The sequence below is a fragment of the Marmota flaviventris genome, chromosome 9 (assembly GCF_047511675.1).
Source record: "Marmota flaviventris isolate mMarFla1 chromosome 9, mMarFla1.hap1, whole genome shotgun sequence".
NCBI classification, from domain to species: domain Eukaryota; kingdom Metazoa; phylum Chordata; class Mammalia; order Rodentia; family Sciuridae; genus Marmota; species Marmota flaviventris.
The window spans coordinates 76,571,243-76,595,045 of record NC_092506.1 but is presented as its reverse complement, the minus strand read 5'-3'; the positions used below and the strand labels follow the sequence as shown (position 1 = coordinate 76,595,045).

The 23,803-nt window shown below is 33.2% G+C and overlaps 1 protein-coding gene across 2 annotated transcripts in view; it reads right to left on the bottom strand.

Annotated features, from left to right (window-relative positions):
- Nucleotides 1–23,803, bottom strand: part of Folh1 (folate hydrolase 1) — a 47,123-nt gene that overhangs the window by 22,283 nt on the left and 1,037 nt on the right. For both annotated transcript variants that reach the window (XM_071617162.1, XM_071617161.1), the window contains exons 2-7: nucleotides 22,254–22,362; nucleotides 20,804–20,990; nucleotides 14,058–14,159; nucleotides 6,660–6,785; nucleotides 5,692–5,878; nucleotides 2,901–2,994 (exon numbers count right to left, since the gene is read on the bottom strand). In XM_071617162.1, the coding sequence (XP_071473263.1) occupies nucleotides 2,901–2,994; nucleotides 5,692–5,878; nucleotides 6,660–6,785; nucleotides 14,058–14,159; nucleotides 20,804–20,990; nucleotides 22,254–22,362 (805 nt within the window). The remainder of the gene's footprint in view (nucleotides 1–2,900; nucleotides 2,995–5,691; nucleotides 5,879–6,659; nucleotides 6,786–14,057; nucleotides 14,160–20,803; nucleotides 20,991–22,253; nucleotides 22,363–23,803) is intronic.

Sequence of the window (23,803 nt, the reverse complement as noted above, 5' to 3'; positions counted from 1 at the left end):
GATATCAGATAATATGAATAAATTTTGAAAAGATCTCTGAAAGGATTTGATAGATGTTAGATACTCCGTAAATATTTATAAATAGTAGTGACTTAAATCTGTTTCCTATAGCATATTTATTTTTATTTGACCATTTGTGAAACATTTATTGTCTACCTTTCTAAATGTACTTTGTTCTACTTGACAAGGAATGTAACTAGGTATAACACATGATCATTCCACCAATAAGTTCCCAAGTCACTCATAAGGTGATACATATAAAACCAACTATGATATGAAATAGAACATGACAGATAATATACAGAGTTCTACAAAATAAGCACAAAAAGGATTAATGCAACTTGTTGGATCAGGAACAACTTTCTAAAGGAGATTTCACTTTGTTGTATTTTAAAGGATAAGCAAGATGTAGGAATGGGAAGGTGAAGGAAAAGGCACTCCAGGGACAAGATATAATATAGAGAGGCATGAAGGCAGAGAACTATGGAGCAAGTGTAAGGCTTAGTGACAAGTCTGGCTGGAGTATGATTAAGGTACCTAAGAGAGAAGCTTGAAAAGTACTGGAACTTGGTTTCTGGGAAGATGATTTAGCTTCCTGCTAAATGCAACTAAAATTCCTGTTGGCAGGAGTGTGTAAATGAGACAGAAGATCTCAGAAATTATTATATTCCAAATTAACAAGTGAATTACAACTCCAACAGAGAACATGTGGACTGTAACTTTTGAATCACCTCTTTAAAAGCCCTCTGTCCCTACAGATGGGCAGAATCAGTGTCTGGGACAGGAGTCCCCTGTGTTTCTCCTTTCCTTTGCTAGCAAAGCAATAAACTTTATTTTTCCTTTTCCTCAAAACCGTGTCCCTCATTATTGGATGGGCATCATGGACCAGGACTGAGCTTTCAGAAACAGTTTCATGCATTCTTTCCCTAATTACAAACACAAAATGGGTTCATTTTTAAACTTTTATATAACTTGGACCATCTTATACATTGATTTGAAATTTTCCTTTTTAACTCAATAGTATATCACAAACATGTTCCATATCATTAAATATTATACAATATTCTTGTATCTATTAGTGACTTCATTTACTACCATAGTCAGTAACATATTTGACTACTTATTGATTGTTGAAGTTTTATTTTGATTATAGAATATTACAAGTTATGCTTACTTACTGTTACTGTCTAAATTCATAAATACTTAGATTTTATTTATTAATATGTTTAGATAAATCCATAGTTCATACTGTACTCAAAAATTGTACGTGATCCTAAATCATAACTGATGTGACAGAGTTAAAGCCCTGTTATGGTTTAGATGTTAGGTGTACCCCCAAAAATTCATGTGTGAAAAAAATGGGATAAAGTTTAGAGATGGATTTTGGAGGTTATAAGAGGTTTAACCTATTAGTGAATTAATCCACTGATAGGAATTAACTGGGTAGTAACTGTTAATCCCTGGAAGGGATTAAGGTGTGGCTAGATAGGGGTTGGTCCCTGGGGTCAGCCTTCCCATTCTGTCCTTGTTGAGCAGAGTGTGATTTTTCTGCCTTCTCTCTCTCTCTCTCTCTCTCTCTCTCTCTCTCTCTCTCTCTCTCTCCCCCCCCCACCCCCATCCCCAACCCCGTTCTCCTTCTCCCTCTCTCTCTCCTTCCCCTTCCTCCCTCCCTCCTTCCCCATATGAAGTCCTGGACCACTTTCCTCTGCCATACCCTTTCTCCATGATATTCTGCCTCAAGCCCCAAGGAATGGAGCCAGCAATCTATGGACTGAGACTGAGTCCCCAAATAAACTTTTCCTCCTATAATTGTTCTCATCAGGTCCTTTGGTTACTGCAGCAAAAAAAAAAAAAAAAAAAAAAAAGCTGACTAATACATGGGCCAAAAGGAAAAACAAAACAAACCCAGGGTACTTCCTTAACCTCCTCTTAAATTGAACACATACCTCCAAATCTCCAGATATCAGCCTGGTCACCTATATAAATGAGGGCCTTGCATGCTAGGTCATAAAACGCTTTCTCATAGATGCTAGAATACAAGGAGTAAGAATGTTTTGTACTCAAAGAAGAAAAAGGACAAACTGGCCAGATGTTTTGGTCTTTACCAACTTCACTTTCAGAAAAATCAGTGGCATCTCCTTTCCTAAAAGGAGAAGAAGGGACATTCAGATGGGAAAAAAAAATGGGGCAAGAAAGAGGAAAGCTTTCCAATGCTAGGCTAAACAGTAACATATTTGAAGAAGATTCAATAATGAAAGCAGAAAAAGAAAGAAAAGAGAATAAAAACACAATGGTTAAGTATTTCTCACTTTATTTTATTCTGGGTCCTTCAAGAAAAAAGAAATAAGCAACACAGATGAGTAAGAGATTCATTAGGGGAAAAGACTATGATTTACTAGGGGCAAAATGGGAGCTAGGGAAGGCTCATAAAGTCAGCAGACTGTGGTGCAGATCTGATGCAAAGTAAAGGAGAAAGGGAAGGAAGAAGAGGAAGATGGGGCCATGGTGCAGCTTCTATTTGAGTTAATTATCAACAGGTCCTCAAGTCAAAGTTTCATATCTGAGGAGTCCTGTGGTTCCAGAACGAGTCTGTCTAAGCACCCTACCACACTCAGCAGTAGATTTCAAAGCATAATGGCTAGAGCAATTGATCAATTATGCTCCCTGCAGTTAGAGATCAGAAAGGCTCCTTTAGGTGACTGGCAAACATTGGATAATCATATAATATAAATCATATAATGTAAATTCCAGAACAAAACCATTATTCTATAAAATCATGATACAATCACATGTGCTACCCATCTCAGAGACAATCAATACAGAAAAAAAAAAAAGTGAAGATAAAACTACCAATCATGGGAAATACCCAAGTAGTCAATTATTTATTCTTGCAAACTTACTCAAGGAGTCTTTGTGCATCATAGTATCCAATTGGATGAACAGGAATATTTGGAAGACCAACAGCTTCTGTAATATCATGCCTATAAGCATATTCTGAAACAACAACAACAAAAAGAAACACATTTCCAATAAAAACTCAATTCCTTTCAAGTGGATCTCTATAAATCATATTGAACACATTCTCATTTTGATCTATTGGAATTCGTTAAAGAAAACTGATAATTCCAAATGTTAGCAAGAACATAAAGCAACTAAACTCTCCTACATTGCTTTTAAGAGTATAAATTAGACAATGACTTGGGATAATTCTTTTGAAAGGGACCTTAAGCAGAAATGTGCACTATGGCACAGCAATTCCACTGCTAGGTATTTACCTTAAAAAGATGAAAACATATGTGCAAAAAAAAAAAAAAAAAAAACCTTACAAAATTGTTTAAATCAGCCACATTTACATCATCTAACAAATTTCTGACCACAGGAGAATAAATAATTCTTGTATAATCCAACAACAGAATGCTATTCTGTTGTTAAAAGGAACACATTACTGTTATGCAAAATAATATGGAAAATCTCAAATCATTGTACTGAGAGAAATATGTGAGACAAAAAAAGAGCATCTACTGTCTGATTCCATTTATATGAACATCAAAATGAGGCAAACTAATGTACGATGCTAGATATCAAAATGTGGTTGCTTTGGGGGGGGGGGAATGAAGTGCAAATTGACTGGGAAAGAGCATAGGAGAACCCTCTGAACATCATAAAAATGTCCTTTAATTTTGGGTGACATGAATGCATACAATTTTCAAAGTTCATTGAACTGGAGTTGGAGACATGGTTCAGTATAGGGTGCTTGCCTAGCACATGAACCAGACCATAAGACCCTGCATTCAATTCCCAGTGCTGCAAAAACAAAATTTAAAATAGAAAAATACATTGAACTGAATTTAAGATCTATGCATTTTATTGCATATAAATTTTACTGCAAAATAATATTCTGACATTTATTCAGGCTTAAGACAAATTAGGTCTGTGTTTTCCTTCCCCTCCCCCCACCAGGTTTTGAAATTATCTAATAAGAAACTTCATCTCAAAAACTTATTATTCTCTTGGGCAGAATGACATAATGACACGCTGTGTAGGGGGCAATGTTTTCAACAAAAGGGGGGTGACAGGTAGATGAAACAAAGTTGACAATATGTTGGTGACTATCTTTGCTTTGGATATGTTAGAACTATTCCATAGTAGAAACTAAAATTAAAAAGAAGTGGTAAACTTAAAGGCACCAAAGGGGTTGAATAAATGCTAGCTTCCAAAGATAACATGGGTTCCCCCCAAAATCCCATCATTTTAATGTGAAGATAATCAACAGAAACATTCCAGTTAATCTCATTTTATTTGGAAGAAGTTGCATTTTTTTAAACTTGAGAATAAAAAGGTGGAAAAACCTTAGGCAGATTCATATGGCTTTACTATATGGTAATGTGTATTGTTTTTTTTTTTTTTTAAAAAAAAAAGCAAAGAATCTATGACAATGTACCATATTCTCAGAAGACTTACAAAGCAAAACAGTACATAAGCTTCAGAGGAATCCAGGATTTGATGGAAAACCCAGATGAAGAGTAAATATGTAAATGACAAAGATGCTTTGGCCAACTAATTTATGCAAATTACACAAATTTAGTTAATTCGCAACTACCTGAACTAAATGATTACATATTTTTGTAAACATGTTCAGATAGTTGAGTACACCTAAAATAATTGAGCTTCTTTTATTAATGTTTTACAAGGTGGCATTTCAGCACAAGTACACAGACTCTGCAGCCAGAGTACCTGAATTAGAATCCCACTCCCTGCTAAGTAGTTGTTTATCTCTTGCAGACAGCTTACCTCTTCTAGTCACAGTTTCCTCCCCTGCCAACAGAGATAATGCCTCCTGGCTTTCGGGGTTGTTGAGGCATGTATAGTGCTGGCATGTAGGAGATACTCCTTCACATCCATCACTGCTATCATCATGCAGCAACAGAGACAAGTGTCTTGGGCTGGGGTCATAGCTCAGTGGTAGTGTGCTCGCCTAGCATGTGTGAGACCCTGGGTTCGGTCCTCAGCACCCCATAAAAATAAATAAAATAAAAGGTATTGTGTCCACCTACAACTAACAAAAATATTTTTTAAAAAAGATAGGTGTCTTTCAGGGGTTCTAGATTCTATCTTGTCATTTAAAGATGTTATAAAATTTTCTCTTCTCCTTATCTCTGGTCAATGGTAAAAGCAAAAAAAAAAAAAAAAATGTGTGCGAACTATGAATTTAGGGTAAATGTACTTGACAATAAAACCAATATAGCCTGAACTTATTTGATAGTAAAACTCACTTGAGCAGATGAGTCTATTTATATTCCATATTTACCCCACTTAGAATCAGCATTCATAGAGTTTGATGCAAATATTGTTTATATACTGGTTTCTGGTGTTCTGTTCCAGCCTCCCAAGTAAGTGTTATGAATTATATGGTATATGTACCATGTTACTTTTTAAACAATTGGAAGTCTGAATTCCAAAACCTATTAGTCACAAGGATTTCAAATAATAAATAAGGAAGCTGAACCAATAATTTTCAGAAACTCTCTCATTCCTAGATAAAATTTAAATATATATATATATATATATATATATATATTTTTTTTTTTTTTTTTTTTTTTCCTCAGTCCTTTGTGTCAAAGAAAATCCTTAAATAAAATCACTTTAAAATGTGGCTAAGTGTCCTGTAATGACTGAGGCCTTATCACTCACCATTTGCTGGGTAGCCAGGGGTGAGAGGGTCCCCTGCACCATTAAGATTTAAGACATTTCCGCGCTGGACACCACTTCCAGGAAGATTCCAACCATCTGGATAGGACTGTACACCAGGAACAAAATAGTCTGCGGGGTCTGAGTAGAGAATGATGGCTTTGGCCCCTGCCAGCTGGGCGTTTTTAACCTAGGAAACAGAGTGTACTTCTCTTATGTTAATTGGTTGCCCCAGATTTGGTAGTAACAATTTTCAAAACTATACGTAAATGAGTAACTGAGCGTAAATGAGTAACTGAGCTTTATGTTCAAGCCTTTCTCATTAGGCTTACAACAAAGAACTTATTCAGAGAAGTAGTTTTTCTTTTTTCTACTTCAGGTTCTAAAAATGTATCAGTTCTCAGAACAGATTTGGAAAATACCCAGATACTAGTAGTGAGTACTTGGTGTTTCCTTTTGATGCTCTGGAAGTATATAGAGCAAGTAGACTCCTCGGGCAGATTCCTCCTAGTTCTATAGTTGAAAGAGAATATTTTTTAATTTATTTTCCAAAAAAAATTTTAAAAAATTAAAAAGTCAAGTAACATTAATTTAAAACTACTATGTGAATTTTATTTTCTCTTAATATCTATAATAACCATGTATATTAAATTTATTACAGTAAATATTTTTAGATGTAATATTTAAAACAAAAATACTGAAACAACAAATCTAGTATGCATTTCTAAATAGGCCACAGGGGTAACTTGCAAGTACAGAAAAATCTATTCGGCTCACCCTGGCCAAACACTGGCCAATTCCAGTGGCCCAGTTTAAAACCACTTCCCATAAGCTAGTAAGTATGTCCTCCCTGTAAGGTGGACATTTATAGAATGTAAGAAGATCATAGTCTTCAAAAGGTTGCAAGGAGATTTTAGATATATTGTATTATACCTTTTCATATTGGAGGAAAAGGAAAGAGATGATATTACCTTATTTCCTCTGAAAACTTTCCCATATCTGGCAATCACAATCTTTCCAGAGCAATTGATTTTCATGTCCCTCTCCAGTTTAAAGAAGTCTTCCGTTCGTGCATAGTTAACATATACTAGATCCCCCTGTTGAGATCAAGAATAATTTATTATAAAATATACAGGTTTCCTGCATGAGGGATATTTAATATCTTTGAAAAAGGAAAGAATCAAGAACATGCAAAAGGATCAGAAAAAATATGAGCATTAAATAAGACACACAAGGAGAAGTGAATTTCAATTGAAGCTAATTTGGGTTAGAGACATACAAATTAAATAATATTTGTTTTTATGTCTTTTTTTCAGAACATATAAAAATACTGCCCTGGAAAAACACATATAAATATACACACTGCTGCATGCAGTCCAAGGATAAGGCACCCTAGCTAAAGGAGCCCTTGATGACAGCTTTACTCTCTTCAGAATTGTGTTCACAAATAATAACATAATGGGTCTTCACAACTACCAGGAGGAAAATGGCTTGTGTCATTGGGTTCAGTTCTTAGGATAATTATGTGCAAGACATCTCGGAGTCTCAACATTCTGATTTGTAAAATAAACTGTTAGGTTAAATCTGTGATCTTCCAACCTTTTTTTGTTTTATTTTGGTACTCTAGTCACAAAATTGACTTTGAAAAGGAATGTACTTATTCATATATTTAACATGGATATCTAAAATTTTTTCAAGTATCTGCAGAGAATGTTATAATATAATATAAACATTAATATTTTAGAAGCAACTTACATAATTTTCTATGTACCCAATGGAATTTAAATAAATATGCAGTTATTTACTATTCAACATGGTCTACTTAAAAAAAGACATGGACATACTCTAGTGTTAGGACTCCATCATTCCTTTTTCTTCTTGATCTTGTGTTTTGTGCCCCTTTCCCTTCAGCATTTCACTCTGAAGTAAACTGTATTTGCTGTGATTCCCCTTCAATGAAGACTATCTTGCTTCAGCTGCAGGGAAGATTCCCTGGCTGTGGAGAGCCTTCAGCTGTCAAACCTTCAGGGACTGCCTCAGCTGCAGATGGCCACTTTGTGAGGTCATGTTGCTTTTGGGGTTGTTACACATTCAATAGATGATTGGTGTAAGCATATACTTGAATACCTCTGTCTAATCAAAGACAATTCCAAAGGGGTTTTCTGGAGCTCTGCATAGGGTTAGTCAAGACTGCCCTTGAGCTAGCACTGCAGTGTGATTCTCCCTCTGCCTAATCCAGCTTCTCTTTCTGTCCTGCCACAGACATTGGTTTCACAAGAATACTCCTTACTTGTCATCTAGTACATTAGATTTAGTTTCAAAATCTATTCTCTTGAACTTAGATATACTTGAAATTCTCTTATTAATTACTGTCAAATTTCCTTGAACATGTATACTGTATAAAATCAATTTTAAAAATGTTTCCTGGGACAGACTGTGTTAAGAAAATTCTTCAAGGATAATTTTTACTATAATCATTATTAATGTCAAAGTGAGTCTAACAACATCATCATAAATATTTCTAAGTAGTACAAGTACACAAGATTTAAATAGATATGCACCTCAATGCAAATAATGGTATGACAAAGCTTTATCTTAAAAATCTATGGGTGAATTAGTTATTGCTAGAATGAGACAGAGATCAACAAAGTTCTATTCACATTCCCTATGTCCACATATAATTTCTGAGAAACCTTGGATAAGAAAGTAAACAGTTTTGTTACAGAACTGTCACTACATAATACAAACTTCATCCATGGTACAATCCCAAAACCAAATGCTGATTTATCATACAATTTACTTTTAATGATATCAGCTAGAAATTGAATTGGATTCACCTTTATTTTGTTAGATCTACAAACCGTTTAATTTGCAAAATGATCTATTACCTAATTGTTAGAATTGTTTGCTATCTCAACACGGAAAGTAACACTTCCAATTGTTGATTTCTTTGTAGCCCCAGCGAGTCTTACAATGCAGAGAAATACTTCATTTATGTTTTTTTGAGGATATGGGTAGAGGATGTCTTCATTTGTAATATAAGAGAAAAATGATTATAAATAGGAAGGTAGGGCCAGAGTAGCAACAGGACCTCACCACATAGGCTAGTACTCAATTTCACATAGAAGTACACTGGGCAATTGCTGATCTGAAAATATATTTCCTTAAAACAAACACATGCCTACACCTGAAAAGCTTTTGCACACCCCAGTTTAAAGACACTGTCCCAAATGATTTCCTACATCCTATAATTTTATGGTGTTTCTAATTTTCCTTTTTGACTACATTTATCATAGCATATACACAATCAATTTCTATCAAATACTAAAATAGTTGCTTCCCAGCTGATTGTTAAGAATTAGTTGACAGATTTGTTGAAGAAATTATTATGTGCCATGGTACAGCAATCTCTGCCCTTGAAGCAACTCACAAAAGTGTGGATGGAAGAAGATAAAAAGACAATAAACATTAAATTTAATATCTAAACAAATTATATGACATATTAAAAGGTGATAAATTCTATAGAAAAATTTAAAAGTTAGAGTAATCAAACAGTGAATTAGTACTCATATAGGTGCAATTTTAAACAAAATGGGAAAAAGCTAATTGAAAAGGTGACATGAAAATCTTTGCTTTTATAAGAGGAATTCTTTAAGTTATTATATTTCTTCCTAAAACCAATAAAATATGTATGCATGTCTAAAGACAGCACTATATGTCTGGCTTATAATTGTTAAAAGAGTTTTCTAGAGTATGCTCTTATTCTATTTCAACTGTGGCTAAAAAGCCATTAAACCATTTTATTTTAGGAAAAAGAAAAACAGTGTTAATTATTCTACTTGAAATTTATCCTTAACACCACCAACTTTGGGGAGACTGTTCCTTTAAATATCACTCAATGGTGGAAATTTGTTGATAAATTGCCAGTCTTTCCATAACAAATTATTATGAAGAAGATATTAGAGAAAACATTAGTTTGAAAGTGACAGTAAACTTTGAAAATGAAAACAAGTCTGATAGATATTCCCTCCCAACCTTTCTCAAATGGGGGCTGTCACTGTTGGTTAGAAAAAAGCCTTGTTTTCAAACAATGACCTTCTTATAATTTACACTGTAGCATTGTTCTGTGCCTGTGAATAAATGCAATCTTGCACTGTTGGCTTCAGGTTTTCCCTGTTTACTCTGAGTATCCATCTCCCCACCCTTGTTTGTGGAGCAGAATTGAGAGGCAAAGTGTGGTTCTGGAGCACTCCGTGACAGCATCACCTAGGACCAAGCAAGACAAATCAGGCTCTAGCCCAGATCTATTCAAACCCAGGGTGGGAACAGAATCTTTTCACAAACTGTTATGACACGCACTGAAGTTTGTGTTTTAGGTTACTATACTTTATGGACATGTCAAATTTCAAATAGACTAAAGCAGAAACTAGATGATTAAAATATACATTCAAAGATAACAACAGTGAAATCTTATACACACATACATATAGACACAATTTAAAGTGAATTAAGACTCTTCTGACTGGGTTACATATGATCCAGCAAAGTGCAAAAGCCAGCAAGCACATCTGATAGTTTAATTTAATTGTAAATTATGTCTCTAAACAGAATAACAGACTCCATTTATCCTGCTGTTAATCTAGAAGAATTTAAGTATGCCTGAAAGAAATAAGTGATAATAATTTTTATGACAATTTCTTATGAGTAGAATAATCATGTCAAAGTTCAAAAATTGTTTGGTGGATTTTCAGTGCTTATATGATAAATCTATGAATAAATCTGTGAATAATTAAGTTATTCTGGTATAAATTAATCTGGTATAATATCCTACTTACAGTGTCCTGCCTTCCCATACAAAGCATAATCTGTTTCTTCCACATAATCTTTTTACTGTTAAATACATTTCACAGCGTTCTTTAACTGCTTCACACTCATCTATCTGACAAGATTTTAGAAGTATACTTATTTCATAGTTATTTCAAATTAAGTTTCTTCATTATGTATTCTGCTATCATATGTAATTTTTCCTTATATATTTAACTCTGATCTGGTAAAATTATTTTTAAATGAAGATTTATTAGTTCAGATTTTTGTATATTTTGGTTTTGCAGATATATCATTATAAATAATGGAGGTAATTAATTTTAAAAGGCCTGAAGCACAAAAATATGTGGAGAATAATTTGACAGTATCAAAAATGAGATTTCTTTTCAACCAGGTACAACATAGATAAAATAACAAAGAGCCAAAAAATTAGAAGATATATGCAATATCTAAAATCAATATGGGATGAATAATTAAAATATTCAAGAAACCCATAAAAATAAAAAGCTCAGAAATTCAACATAAAAATATATAATAATGCTTTCAAAAGTGAAAACAAGATTAGTTAATAAATATGTATGTTTAGAGAAGAGCAATCTCATTTGTAATCAAAGAAATGTTAACTAAAACTTTAACAAAATCGAACAGTTATATGGGCAAAATTGAGATGTTAAAGTTTATACATCCATTTTAGGAAAGAGAAACATTCATACACTGTGAGTGAGGACATAAAGTGCTTAGGATAGGCCTGGAGAAATTAATTATTTCCTACAACCCAGAAATCTGGATGTAATATTCTCCTCATAATATCCTGTCTTCCCATCTGGAAGCACAATCTGTATTCTCTACATAACAGTTTCATTTTTCAATAAATTTCACAGTGTTTTTTTTTTTTTTGAGGGGGGGCAGGGGATTGAACTCAGGGTCATTCAACCACTAAGCCACATCCCCAGCCCTATTTAGTATTTTATTTAGAGACAGGGTCTCATTGAGTTGCATAGCGACTCGCTGAGGCTGGCTTTGAACTCACAATCTTCCTGCCTCAGCCTCCTGAGCCACTGGGATTACAGGCCAGAGCCACCACACCTGGCTTCACAGTTTTCTTGTTATTGTGCACAGAGAAACTCTCATAGGCCTGTATCTAGACATGTCCGAGACCATTCACTGTGACAATGTTTGGGATAAAGGGAGTTTAGAGACAAATTATATATTTGTCACTAAGAGAATGAGTGTCACTTCTGGTGCCCACATAAGATAAAATAATATGTAACAGTGAAAATCTTTTAACTACTCTGACATAGGCAAAAACAAATTTTGAAAGAACTTTTGAAAGTAGAAACAAATCAAATAAGTCCTAAAGTATAATGTGATTTATGTAAATTGCAAATACCTCCAACACATACAAAGCCATATAGTTCAAGAACACATAACTAAGGACACAAATACATTAGAGTGGAGAAGAAGAATGGGATTGAGAATAAGATTTGAAGTGAAAACAAACTAAAATAAATAAAGGATCTGCACATGTATTCACAATAATACAGTGGTTTAACCTGGAGAATAAATCTAAGCAACTGTAACAAACCTAAGATCTAAAATATACTGTATTTTCATTGACAACTGTTTTATCCTCTATTTCTATCTCCTGTCAATTATGAAGTAATTTCAATGATTGAAAGCATCTTTATTATGGCTCAATTTTACATAGAATTTTTTCAATAATCTATCATTAAGTATAATGTTAATTATATCATTAAGCATAATGTTCATTTGAAATAAATCTCATCTAACTAATAGAAAATGTTCTGTTCTGTGAAGTTTTAAAATTAAAAATAAATTGTCAAATCAAATTCATTTGAAAATCATAGAAATAATATTTTTAAAATAATAAAAATATGACATTAAATCATCCTTACATCTTTTTGACAGTGTCTTGCTGTTTTCCAGACTGGTCTTGAACCCCTGGGCCCAAGAGACCCTCCTGTCTCAACCTCCCATGTAGCTGGGAATACAAGCATATGCTTCTGTACCTGACATATCCTTATGTTTTTGTTGCAAATCCTAACTGATTGGTAAAGATTTTACAATGTCAGTTCAATTCTAAGTGCAAACATTTTATTTAGGACATTTCCAATGACAGTCAAGCCTTTACCTTTCTATTGAGTGATAACACAATATACCTAACTGCCAATGAGGAACTTGTAAATTTGTCATAAGTACCACAAACTTGAAACATCCAAAATTAAATTTACTTAATGTTAAACATTATATTAGGAGACAGAACATTTTGAGTTACTAATAAATTATTTTGAATCTTTTCCAGTTTAGCTTTCTCATTGCTATGGTTTGAATGTCTCCTCCCAAATTCAGGTGTTGAAACTTAATAGCAAAGATAAAAGGATTCAAAGGTGAAACCTTTAAGAAGTGACTGGTCCATGGGATTCTCCCTCATGAATGGGGTTAAGGCCCTTGTATAAGAGGCTCCAGGAAGCATTTGGCTTGCTTGCCCTTCTGTCTTCAGCCATATGAGGCCACTTGTTTCTTTACTCTGGAGGACACAGCAACCAGGTGCCATCTTGGAAGCAGAGAGCAGCCTTCACCAGAAAACCAAATGTCCTGTCACCTTGGTCTGGGATTTTACAGCCTCCACAGAACTATAAGAAAATAAACTCTTCTTCTTTATACATTACCCAGTTTGTGGTATTATGTTAGAGAAGTACAAACTAAGACATTCATCAAAATCTGTGCAAGAATCTGGAGACTTAAATTATAAAATTTCAAATGATACTGATGCACAGTCTATTAAGTAAACTTCATATGATTTTTTAAGAATGGGTATTCATATTCTGAATTTGGAAATGATAACAATATCCTTATTCAAAATTTTTGAAAATTAATCAATATTATACAGTTTTAGTAATGTATGATAGGCATGCAACAGAAATTACTGGAACAACAATTTGGAACAATAAAACGAGCAAACTAATATTAAAACATGAATCTTACAGGCTCTATCTTTAGTGAAAATATCCAGACACAAAAAGTACATGTCATATAATTCCATTTATATGAATTAATAAAATAGACAAAATTAATGTACAATAGTGAAAAAATCAGAAGAATGATTCACTCGTCAAGAGCTTTGTAATGTTTTGAACAACTAATAATAAAAAAATTTAAAAAAAGAATGATTCACTCAGTGCTGTGTGGAGTTGATTAAGAACGAATACAAAGGGACTTTTTGAAGTAATGGTAATACTCTATATACTGAAGAAGTCTGGATTACACAGGTGGATGTATTTGTCAAAAGTCAATAAATGTGTTTTGTGCATCTCATTGTAACACATTTTATCTTAAAAAAGCACCATGAACAAAAAAATCAGCACTTTTTTTCTCTCCTGAGGAGCTCTAGTTTCTCAAATGTGGAAAAGGGTTAATTTGAATTATATCAAAAATCCTCTTATTACCCTTTAAATATTGCCTGCATGTCTGAGGTGACAGGAAGCTTCTTTTTGTCATTTGTATTTTATTCCATCACATTTTACCTCTGGCATTCCTTGTGGAGAAAAGGCACTGAAAGGTGGCACAACATCTGAAATATTTTCATATCCAGGAGGAGGTGGTTCAAATAACGATGTATTGAAAATCTAGAGACACAAACACAATAATCAAAAGCAAATCAGCTGAAGTCTAATTCCTACATTCTAGCAAGGGGAATTGCTTACTATCTTAATTATCTCTGGCAGTTGAGGGGTAACAAATCCTTCAGCATTGTGAAAATACATATCAGATGCTCAGCAATGTGCTAGAAGGTATGAGGAACACATGAAATAAATCAATTCAGACTTTGTCCTCAACATCCATTTAGGGGGACAAAGCTAAAAAAAATGCTTTATCCCCCTAAATTAGCAATAGTTTTTTTTTTTTTTTTTTAAAGTGGCATTGCATCCCAGTCTGACTTAAATAAAAGCCTAAAATATAGTTGCTTCACAGAAGGCTAATAGTCTATTAACCTCTTGTGATCCCTGAGAGAACTCATAAGAACCAGCTTTTGATTTAGGGGAAAAAAAAGTTTCCACAGATAAAAATGTTAAATTTTAGTGCCCAAATACAAATATAGTAATGTATAGTAATAGTAGGCACTTGTAATAATAGTGCTAAGATAATTAGAAAAAAATAAGTATTAAATTTAAATTTACTTTAATGAGCTTTTACATAATTGAGGATCATACCCAGTAGTATCTGGATACAAGGAACAATATTCACACCAAAAAGAATGAAAACTGTGAAACAAAACATCTAAGTCTTTCTACATGTTACTATTGAATTGAGAAAGAAAAGCAGTAATACTCAGAAGTCACCCCCCAACAACAACAACAACAACAACAAAAGACATGAAAACAGTAATCTTGAATGAGTGCTCAAATCCATGCTATAGTGTGAAGGCTGAAGGCTCCCTTAAGACCAATGTGTTGTTAACAGTTTGTTCTCCAGAGTGGCACTTATGGGAGGAGGAATAATCTTTAGGAGATGGTGAGCTGACCTTAGGTCATTGAAGATATGCCTTTAAAGAGGTTATGGGGTACCAACTTCTCCCTTTTCTTTGCTTTCTGGTCATGGGGTTAGCAGTTTGCTCATCCACATGCTCCTGCCATTATGTGCTGCCTTATTCAGAGGCCTGAAGCCAAGGGACCTCCCTCCATACCCCCCAACATGGAATGGAACTTCCAGAACCAGGAGCTTAAAATAAACCTATTTTTCTTTTTTGTGGTGCTGGGGATCAAACCCAGGGCTCTGCATATGCTAGGCAAACACTCTATCCCCAAGTCATACTCCCAACCCCTGAACATTTTCTTTCAGGACTTAATTATCTCAGGTATTTTATTATAGTGACAAAAAGATGACTGGAGTAGTCTGATTTGCCTTAATTGGTTCTATCGGAGCATAGGGATCCATGAAAGAGACATAGGAGTTAAGAGTCTAATGAAGGTCCAAATAGTGGAGTTAATAGGACCCCTGCATAAGGCTAGTCTCCAAAGAAGAATGTTATTTAGGGTTAGCAATAAATTAGAAATATATCTGCTCTACAGAAAGTGATGGCTTAGTGTAGAGTAGAAAGAAAGGCACCAGAGAATTCATAGCCCTGCAATTTCCCATTCATGATCCATATGGTACAAAATACCTTAAACTAAAAAATAATATTTTAAAGTAGTACCAGATTTATGGTGTCCCCTGGGACTTGGCAGCAACTATCAGAAAGACTTAGCCTTAAATTTAGGATTTAAGAAAGTTCAACAAAGTTGTGAGAAAGAACTCAGAGTCCCCCCAAATCACTAAACACACAAATAGTTAGAAAAGAGCCAACAGAAAGAACAAAGTAAAATCACATCTGCAAAGACTACTTTTCTTATATTTATTGTACACATGTTGGTTAAAAGTTAGATGAAAAAAATTAAAAATGATTTGTAGGTTAAAAAACAGACAAATCTGGAGAAAAGTAATGAGTTTAAGAGACAGATCTGAAGGAATGGCCCAGCATACAGCACAGAATCTTAGAAATGAAAAGTATAGAAGAAATATTAAGAAAACTAAAGAATAAAATGAGAATGATTGGGACACACACAGTTCTAAAAGAAGAAAACAAAATGAATGTGAAAGAACTAGATTTGAATATTTAATAACTAAGAATATTCCAAAGCTAATAAAAATTATGAACTCTCAGATTTAGGAGTTTCAAAATAGTTTGATTAAAATAAATAAGAAAATAATCTACATTCAACTTGTCATGGTAAAGCCTTAATACTAGGGGCTAGGGTTGTGTCTCAGTGGTAGAGCATTTGCCTAGCACATGTGAAGCACTGGGTTTGATCATCAGCACCACATAATAAATAAAATAAAATTTAAAAAAAAAATCAATACTAGAATACTGAGTATTTAACTTTAACATTTCTCCTTCTTTCATTGATAGAGAAAGTAGACAGAATAAGGATGCATTTAAGGAAAAGGGGATTTCAGTCAGATAATGAACAAATGCAAGTCAAAAAGCAGATATAAAATATTAAATCCCAAAACCAACACACACACATACACACACTTAAAAAGAATGAAATATTTATAAAAGTTTACCATATATTAGTTTCTAAAGGAAACTTCAACCACTGTCAAAGAATTATCGTCCTACAAATCACTTTATCTTATCACAGTATATTTAATCTAAGAATCAGATCAAACTAGACAGTAAGAACAATCTTAAAATTCAGAATTTTTAAAATTCTAAGTAATTCCAGAGTGGAACAATAATAGAAATTAAGAAAACTATTTGATGGTAAGATAGCTAAAGTATTCTTTTTGAAAAGTTGTGAGATTCAGTTGAAGTGACACTTAGAGGGAAATTTGTAGCCTTAAAACTCATATTAAAAATAAGGCCAAATGCCAACAAGGTAAGCTACAAAGAATAGCCATGTAAACAAAACAAAGAAAGAAGAGGCAATTATAAAGTAAGAATGGAACTAATAAAACATAAAACAAAGTCACACAAGAAAAGTTTCCCAAAGCCAAAAGTTTATTCTTTGAATGCATAAGTCAAATTGACGTCTCTCTAAAGATCAATAAGAAAAAATAGCAAACGCATAAAAGATAATATTAGGTATGGAAAAAAGCTTATCTACAGCTGCTAGGCAGATTTATTTGTTTGTTTGTTTGTTTATTTATTTACTTATTTTGGGCAATATTGGGAATTGAACCCAAGGCCTTGTGCATGCTAGGAAAGTGTTCTACCACTGAGTTCTATCCCCAGCCCAACTATACAAATTATTAAAAGGTAAGAAAGTATTAATAAAAATGATGACCATAAATTTGAAAAGTTAGATGAAACGGAAAATGCAGCTTTAAAAAACTTAATGAACGAGCTGAGCGTGGTGGCACAAGCCTTTAATCCCAGAGGTATGGGAGGCTGAAACAGGAGGATCGCAAATTCAAAGCCAGTTTCAGCAAAATCAAGGTGCTAAGTAACTCAGTGAGACTCTGTCCCTAAATAAAATACAAAATTGGCTTAGTGGTCAATTGCCCCTGAGTTCAAAATAAAATGCCAAGGCCAACTAGTTCTCCATGAAAGGTTAAAGAAAAAAGATCGTTTAAATATAACAAACACAACCTTTCTCAAAGACTACTATGAACAACTCATGTTATAAAACAAGTATGATCTAGAGATTACAGCCTAAGAAGTAACTTGCAAAAAAAAAGACTAGACATGTTAGGAATATAAGTTGAATATATATGAACATATGAATTTAAACTCCTAGTACCAGTTCCAGAAATGTAAGGTTAGATTAACATTAGAGTATCACTTAATATTACCATCAGCTCAAGAAAGAAAAATATCTTGCTCATCTCAAAAAAAAAAAAAAAAAATGTGTTGATACAATTCAACACATTCACAGCAAGAAGTCTTAGCAACCTGTACAGGAAGCAAATTAACCTGATAAGAGTATAGCAACTATCAAAATTAATGGTGGAACTTTAAAGTCATTCCCTTCAAGACTGGAAGAAATTCAAGGCTACCAGATATCATCACTTCTTTCAATATCATACTCTCATCACTGCCAGTGCAGTATATCCAGGACAGAGGCGCTGGGAGTGAGTACGAATAATACTGAGACTGATGGGACCTCAAGTGATACCAAATCAACCACTGTGCTAAAATCCCTACACTTTCCAAATTTCCCATATTTTTTTCTGTGATTTGCATAGGGTACAAACTTATCTGTGTCACTGTAAGTCTGTAAAAGAAACTGTAAGTTTGTAAAAGAAATTTGCTAAGGTGCAATAAAAATACATATAGAAGCAAAGCCATATCAGTGAGTCTTCCTGGCAAGGGAGAATTCAAGCTTGCCTCAATTAATTTTTGGAAATCTTCAATATTATGTCACAGTGTGAAGCACTAAATTTCACAGCAACCTCATGAGTTATTCTAACAATGAAGAAAATAATTTTAAGGTCAAGGAAATTACTTACTTGATTGAATTTATTAAAAGTAGAATATATATCAGCCTTAGAACATTAGTCACTTTCTGAAATTCACTAATAGCTTCATATTATGTGTTCTGAGTATAATTTAAACAATTTTGGATTATAAATTTCTATTTACTTTTTGTGACATAAAAAGGCAATGTGCAGTTCAATGTCTGTGGTACGTTATCTACGCATAAACAAAGTGAAACAAAGTACTTATGTAGAGTAAGAACACTGGGTTTCTAATAGGATCTAGAAACTACTAATTATATCTGTTGCCTGTGGGCAGGAAACTTGTCTGTGTTATACAAGAATAGAAGAAATCATACCTTACCACACAGCTCAGCTGTGAATAGTTTGCCACATATAACAAACTACACTAGGAGATAAGAAAGAACATTGGTAACAGAGTAGGGGGATGGCATATAGCTGAATTGACACAATTTATATAGATAATGCCAGAATTTGAAACAAACTTATACAAATGGAGGTGAATGTCAAAAGAATCAGTGGGTAGTTGAATAGTGATTGCCCTGAAAATGGTAAAATGCAGAGGAAGTACGGTATCCCATAGGACCATGTGATGAAATGCTTGTGTAACTTGTAAAAAATTAAAATGAATCAATGATATAACTTGGAATAAATAAGATGCTTTAGGTAGCTAGCACCATTCAGTAAAGTCTCCAAAATAAAACTTTTGTATGATTCTTTGTGTGTGTGTGTGTGCGTGTGTGTTTTGCTGTGGATTGAACCCACGGCCTTGTGCAGGTGAGACAAGCACTCTACCAACTGAGCTATATCCTCAGCCCATGATTCATTTTTATTTCATGTGATAGGCTTTAGTAACTTTATAAATGTATGTAATAACAAAAAAATAAATAATGAAATAACAAAAACAATGAACCAGCCAAAATTGGTAAGTGAAGGAAAGACAAAAGAAAAACATTAAGAGTCTGCTATTTTCCATTTTTATATACTAATAATCCCCAAATTTGATATATCAAGACAGTCTTATATATGTGTGCATTTCTAACATTGTCAATATTTTATTATGTCATTAAATAATTTTCCTTTAAAAGCAAGTTTAAAGGAAAATCAAGTTCATAATTGATTATATAGATATGCCAGCACTTATTCTGTAGATATCATGAAAGCCTATGATGTATATTATCATTCCCCATACTTTAAAAATACTTTTAAATTTTACAAAGTTTAATAGCATTTCTTCAAATTTAAATTGTTCACTACTAAAGTTTAAAATAGGTAATATGGAAAATAATATTAGGAAATTATATTAGGAAATTTAGCATGGGATTCTATCAGTGACTGAATAAAACAATATATTAATCCTTTATCAAGAAGAGACTGATATGAGAGGCATTTAATGACATATTTTGAAAAAAAATTAATATTAAAATTACATGACATTTTCAGTGCACTTATCAAGCTGGATATATTTGAAGCAATATGTAACTTAGAATACCCAGTAATAAAAGGATTGAAGGAAGCTTTCCAGACTGAAAGAGCCAATTTTAGATATGATAGTCCTAAAACTAAGATGTGGTAAACAGGGGTAGATATTTGAGTTATATTTTATGAGCTTTCTTATTGAACACAAATTACAATAGGAATTGTGTTGATTATGTGTGTTTTCTTCTCTTCCTCCTGTATATGCCTAAATTTGCAAACAATGTTGCATATTCTTTAGAGTAGATAACATCCTGTAGAACTTGCCTCCAAATCATTTCCCCCTCCAAATGCCCCACACAAGTTGTCAGAGATTTGAACACATGGTCCTTTCAGACATAAAAATTCATTGCCTCTTAGCCTTTTGAATAAGATCAAGTGGAAACATGATCATTACAAACCAATAAAACCTGCTAGTGAAAACAACACACTGGTCAATGAATATTTTAGCAACTCCACATCTATGCAGTGTGTTCATAATTTAAACCTATCAAAAGTGTATCTATTTTAGTTTCTTGGAATTTTATCAGTATATAATATTTGACATCGGTGTACAATACTAAAATACAAAAAATAAAGACAGTAACTATCATAAATCACTAATTTATCAGAATCTTTCCAACATCACATTAAACTCAAACATAACAACAGAGTAGTTGACACTATAATGAGTTATCAAAGATATTACTCACAAACTTCAATAATATTGATTTCTATCAAAATTTGAAGAAGGGAGAGCATATTGTTTCATAGAAGATATTTGAAAAGAATAGACTGGGATGGATGTTTCTTTTATTCCCTTTTTGTTTTTTACCTCATTTCCATCTTCATCAATTATTGAGATGTAGTTTGGATGAGTCTTATTTGGGTAGGACAACAGGACATCATAATGGGCTAACTCAACAGAATCCAGGCCAAATTCTTTCCACTGGGATTGAATTTGCTTTGCAAGCACAAAGTTTTGTTCTGTTCCTGCTAAATGCGGTATCCGTGTAAAATTACTGGTGAACAAAAATTGAAAGTGGTTAGAAATTAATGTTTAATGAGCCTTTATCCCAAATCAACATGATTATAGTTGAATAAGTGCAAGAGGCCAAGGAGAGTTTTCTGCACAGTAAAGAAGTTTGAACTTCAAGTTCTCTCACTTAAAGAGGATCTTCCAAAAAACCTTCCAAGTCCCTTAGCAAATTTTTATCCACAGTTTTGATTCTGTTGCAATTAATATAGACATTTATGTGTTTGTTATGACTATGCATATCTATCTATCTATGTGTACGTTATGGTCTTTTTATATAAAATTACATCCTGTATTCACTAGAAAATCCTTCAATCACTAGAGGTACTTCAGATATTTTTTGGATATATGCACTAAGCTAATTTGTAAAAAATAAATGAATAAATAAATATGCTAGGAGAATTTATGCTCTGACAAAAACTAGCTATTCTAATCAATTATATATTAATTGTTTTATTTTAGTTGCTTTGTTTTATTTTTAGTTGCTTTGTAAATACTTTTAAAAATTACTCATTTTCTCTTTTGCTCTTTGCTATCTCAGGAAGCATGGAACTAATATTCAAAATACGCCAAACATACTCTCCAATTTCATTCTCATCACAGCAATATTATTATCTCTGTGTTACAGGGATAGAAATGAAGGCTTGGGAAGATTAAGTAGTCACTTAAACCTATTTTAGTATTAGCCAGCAAAGATGCAATTCAAACTCAATTCTGTTCAGCTCCCAAGTCTGTTTTTTACTAAAAAATACTATCTTTCTCTAAAGCATGAGTCAGCAAACTAATTTCCTCAGGCCAAATCTAGCCTACTGCTGTTTTTTGTATAGTCCACAGACCCAGAATGGTTTTTAAATACAAATAGGTGAATAAAACAGAATAATTTTGTTCAAATACCACTGCCTATAAATAATATTTTATCATAACTTACATGCTTATTTTTAATATATTTTCCATGGCTTCTTTGTTGCTTTAATAGCAAAGCTGAGTAGTTATGACAAAGATGTGTTGGCCCACAAAGGCTGATCACTTTACAGAAAAAGTTCACTGACTCCTACTCTGAAGCCTCTGTAATAATGTAAAGTTTAGCTAAGAGTATAATCCTCCCCACATGAAATGAGATGCAAGATCTGCAGCAAACAGAAAACACTGATCTAAAAAAAAAAAAACATGCCTATGTATGAAATATCAAAACTTCTTAACAGAATAATACCCAATTATCTATTCATACAATTTTTAAGTATATGCTTACTATAGGAACTTTTTGATGTTTTCAGCTTTCAATTCATCCAAAAATGTTTTCTTCAGACCATTCTGTGGAACAATGTTCGTAGCTTCCTTGGAAGATTTTATATACCATCCTGTAAAATACAAACAAATATAGGAATGAGATATAAGCTTATAGACAAGTCTTATTTTTCTTTTTGATTGTATCTGTCATGTGTAAAACACAAAATATCAATATTTCAAGATGTTAGCTGATATTTTCTGAAATTTAATTTCCTTTGCCTACTTCCACTGAAAAAGCATCATGCAAACATTTAAAAATTACAAAGCAACATGTTTTTATTTCAAATTTCAATAATAATATATTGTTGCTATTTTAAGAAATGTTTTATGAAGTATCAGCACTTGATTTAAATATGGCACTAGGGTTTCAACCAATGAACATAAACTGTACATATTAAAAATAAAGTCCAAATATGGATCCACTTTCTTTCTCTGTAAAGATTCTCTCTCTAGTGACTTCTTGCCTGTTGACCTGGAATAAACATTTAATAATGTGTATAGTGAATTAACTATTTCATATTTCAAGTACATAAATTATTTCAAAAATGTTGAAAAGAACTCAAACTTTTAATTTGCTCTGGTTCTGAAATGAAAACAGAATGCGCTGCGATTTTGTTTCTGGTTGAAATAGGCTTGAGAAGTTGAAGGTCAGAAACCTACAGTGAAACACCAATTTACCCAACATTTCTGCAAGGCATGCAATGTACGCAGGAGGCCAGAAGCAATGCATACCCACATTGTGTAGAGCCCATTAGCCTCTGTGGTTGACTTTTAATCTAAGGGAGAGATGGAATCATGACAGGATTTATTTGGAAAGAGTATACTGATGTGTGATTAAAATTATTACAAACTCAACACCCACTGTTTTCATAATGTTCTCCAATTTTTGATCATATGTATACAAACACACATGCATATAAACAACACATTAAAATACATGATTGGACATGAATGATATATGGTTTTACCTGTTAATTAAATTAAAGGACTTTGATTAGAATGTGGGATCAGAGAAGGATACACTGAGGATGAGATATTTGATATTTGAGTTGGGATCTGAAAAATGAACATGATGAAAAGCTTAGAGGTCTGCAGACGGGAGAGGACAGCAGAGAATATTAAGGAAAACAAACACAATAAAAAACCTATCCTGTGCCAGCCACTGACACTGAATACAGGAATTGGGGTAAGGGCAGAACTAGAAAGAATGAGATGCCTTTAAGACAGATAGGATATTTGACTAGTATGCTGACCTTGTCAGTTCTTAACTCCTAGTTTTCTAGTTGAGAAAATGAAAACTTCATTTGAAATGTATAATTATTGAACATGTATCCTATTTAAGCCCCACAACAACCCTAGGTGGTTACCAATCCCACATGTTAGTTTATGAACAGAGTATATGGCTCAAAAGTCTTTTGAAACTCCAGGGTCACACAGCGAACTAGCAGATGATAGCAAATTTGAATAAACTTAACTGGTTAAGTTTATCTGAATAAACTTAACGTGGACCAG